Raw genomic sequence first — 3,175 nt, 5'->3', positions numbered from 1 at the left:
TCAAAAGAAAAATAAAATTAATTAAGCTGATTATTCACCCAATAAAATTTACAATCTATCCAAAAAATTACAAGTCAAAAGCCCAAAAAATTACAAGTCTAGTTATAAATGTTCATTTGCTTCTTTAGGCATGGGTTTGGCTTCTTCAGTCAATGGTTCAATCAATGACTCCACCTGCCTCTCCAATTCTTCAACCTGCAAACAGTATTTGAATAATTAATTACAAAACTGTACATAAACCAAACTCCTTTACTTTCTACTCTGCTTAATAATTAGGGCATTGAACCCGCACCTTCAAATTGGGAGGTTAAGAACAAAAAAAAAAAATAGAAAAAAAAGAAAAAAGAAATAGAAAAGAAAAAGTCAACATAAATCGTCACTTCTAAGAAATGTTTTGGTTGGTTCCTAAGCTGGGCTTGTTTAGCAAAGACATGTACAGAACAGAGTAGTGAGGTTGGTAGTTTTGAAATTAGTAAAAAGTGATGATGTGATATAAAATAAAAAGAATTTGTATAAAAAAGTGAAAAAATTTTGTATTGTAGTGAATTTTTTTATTTGAATAATAATAAAAAATTATTGATGTGATATAAAAAATTAAAAAATAAGAATGTTTTGATATTGATTAATAGTAAAAAATATAAAAAAAAAAAAAAAAAAAAAAAGAAGTAAATAATCAGTGCTGTCATGTAATGTTGCTAGACAAACAAACCATGCCGATCTACGATAACGAAACGTAGTTTCAAACGTGGCGGCCATAAAGGAAGCTTCCAGGAAAGCAGCTTTTCTTATCGGTTCGAGGAAGAATGAACAAACAAGCAAGTGGACAGATATATAATATAATATTCTTCTTAATCAAACCATGGTTAACCTAACCAGCAACTTTGGTCAAATTATAGTAATTATTGAAATATAGGATATAAAATAAGATGGAAGACGGTGCCCTATGCACTATGCACTAAGATAAAATATATATAATATAATAAAATAAGGTATTGGGTAAAGTAAAACCTTCTCGATTGCTTCATCAACCAGATGGGCACCCTTGGCTGTTTCCTCGGCTAGATGTTCAATCAAAGTCGCAGCTTCTCTGAGTCTTCCGCCTGCCGGAAGGTGATCGGCGACGTCTTCTGCAACCTTATCCACTTTCTCAGCCACCTTTTCTATGATCTCTGCTACTGCTTCTACTGTATTCGCAGCCGTATCAACTTGCCCTATATGATGAATATTCAAAGCATCACACGATTAAACCCCCCCTTAATTATTTATATTGACAATGATATATAGGAGTACAGAAAAAAAAACAATCATTCAATTAATTCCTTACTTTTCAGTCTCAATAATGGTCCCCATTTGTTCCCCAAGAATGGTAGAATTACCGTCGCTATCATTCCAAATATCCAAACTTTCCTGCGAGGATATCATATATCCATAAACTCTCTGTTAATTACTTATATCAGACAAAAAACAATAATAGCTAGGACTAGAAGCAATATTACACAATCAAATGTATAGTCTTACCATGAACCGGGAGAAGGATCAGAAGGAAGCGGTCCAAGCGGACCTCCTGGAAGTACACTGTACATCTTTGTCTTGCTGACAATTAGCTCTGTCGCTGTCAGGCCCGTGTTGACAAACTGCAAACCGTTTCCCAGAAAACGGCTGCCGATCTTGCCTTTTGAGATAACCAGAAGATGGTTAGGATTACGAGCTGAAGCTCGGTACCTGCGAGAAGAGCCAATAGGAAGGCCATTGAAGGGAGGAATTGGTCTTGATGTCGACATAAACTGCTCTAGCTCTTGGTCTCTCTGCAAGAATTTCTGTAGCGCTGCGCTAGCTGTTATAACAAAACTAATCTGAGTTCGTAAGAGAAGAGAATCTCAATCAGGATGGAGACCGACTTGCAAGCCAGAGGTTTGAATCACAGGCGGGCCGGGTGCAAGATAGATTAATATTGTTGGAACAATATGGCTTTTTTGGAGTGGTTTGAGCCATATTTATAATTGTTTGGCACGCGCTTTTTTCGTGAATTAGGTCATTATTACCCCCATGCCAAGGTCAATATATATTTCTTGTAAGTCACGTTTTATATTTGAGATTGACATATATATATATGCTCGATCACATCCACGTACGTTTTCTTCAAGTTTTCCGATGGAGGCCTTCTAAATTAATTAATAGTACTCTATTTCTGTTAGGAATTAATAAAACAGGCTCACATGCATCCGCCGACCTTTCTGAAAAGTCCGAGTACTATTATTGGCCAGTGCATCAAACCAGCTAACACTCCTATACTAGGCAATAATAGTACTTGATGCACGAGCTGAGTCAATAGTCTTCCTTTTTACACTCAGCTCGTACGGACGAATGAAAAGAAACATGATTATAGATGTACAATTTGTTGGTTAAAATATACAAATGTAATTTACTATTTATTTTGTTAAGTCTATCCTTCGTGAGTTTTCATATTTGCTAAATTTAACCTTGACATGATTTCTTTGACAATTAATTAGAGCTCAATAAAATTATTGTTGTTTTATGTAATCTTTAGTAACTACAATTATACTTGCATGGATTTTTTTATTTAATAATAAAATTAAAAATAAATCAGTACATAAATCTGATTGAGAAGTGATCGGTGCACAATACAAGACACATGGGGTGAGACCCATGTGATGGGTTCTACTTATATGGATCCTACCCATATATCTTGTGTTGTGCGTAAATTATGTAATTCTATTGTACAAGAATACTTTCCTAATCTCACTACATACCCAAAACTATTCAAAAAAAAAAAAAAAAAAATGTAAACTTTTTACTTCTCTTTTGACCGTACACCTTAAAAAAAAAAACTTTTTGTAATTTGTTGATGTGTGAGCCGTCATGATGGCCAAACGAATAGTTTACTAATAATAATAAAAAAAAATCTAAACTAAACCTAGCTTTTAATCACGCAACGCGACGTCACTTTTAAAGGTTAAAAAGCAACAATTCCCAATATACATTACACCAAGACAATTGCAACATGGCTATCTATGCCAACACGTTTTGTTAAAAAAAATGAAACGGAGCATTTTGTCCATCTTCCTTAAGCTGGTTAACCTAAAAGTTTCAGAAACTTAAAATTCTGAAATGGTGAAAACTTGAAAGATGAATGGCAGTTCTCCTAGTTTTAGAA

General features: G+C 34.2%; 1 protein-coding gene across 1 annotated transcript; it reads right to left on the bottom strand.

The window, feature by feature from the left end:
• On the bottom strand, positions 1-1,971 carry LOC133865270 (uncharacterized). The gene is made up of 4 exons (XM_062301647.1): positions 1,519-1,971; positions 1,325-1,407; positions 1,009-1,211; positions 1-195 (listed from the first exon to the last, which is right to left on the bottom strand). The coding sequence occupies exons 1-4, from the start codon at positions 1,779-1,781 to the stop codon at positions 103-105; spliced, it is 642 nt and encodes a 213-aa protein (XP_062157631.1). The 5' UTR covers positions 1,782-1,971; the 3' UTR covers positions 1-102.
• Positions 1,972-3,175: the final 1,204 nt, after the last annotated feature.

This window comes from Alnus glutinosa, chromosome 4, assembly GCF_958979055.1.
Source record: "Alnus glutinosa chromosome 4, dhAlnGlut1.1, whole genome shotgun sequence".
NCBI classification, from domain to species: Eukaryota; Viridiplantae; Streptophyta; class Magnoliopsida; order Fagales; family Betulaceae; genus Alnus; species Alnus glutinosa.
The sequence above is the reverse complement of the archived record's forward strand: the minus strand, read 5'-3'. Positions and strand labels throughout refer to the sequence as shown.

What these genes read in the sequence shown, in the direction of transcription:
- LOC133865270 (XM_062301647.1), bottom strand. Translation starts at nt 1,781, where the DNA reads ATGTCGACATCAAGACCAATTCCTCCCTTCAATGGCCTTCCTATTGGC. An exon ending in GATCCTTCTCCCGGTTCATG is followed by an intron (nt 1,408 to 1,518) that starts GTAAGACTATAC and finishes ATATCCTCGCAG; the next exon opens with GAAAGTTTGGATATTTGGAA. An exon ending in ACCATTATTGAGACTGAAAA is followed by an intron (nt 1,212 to 1,324) that starts GTAAGGAATTAA and finishes TTCATCATATAG; the next exon opens with GGCAAGTTGATACGGCTGCG.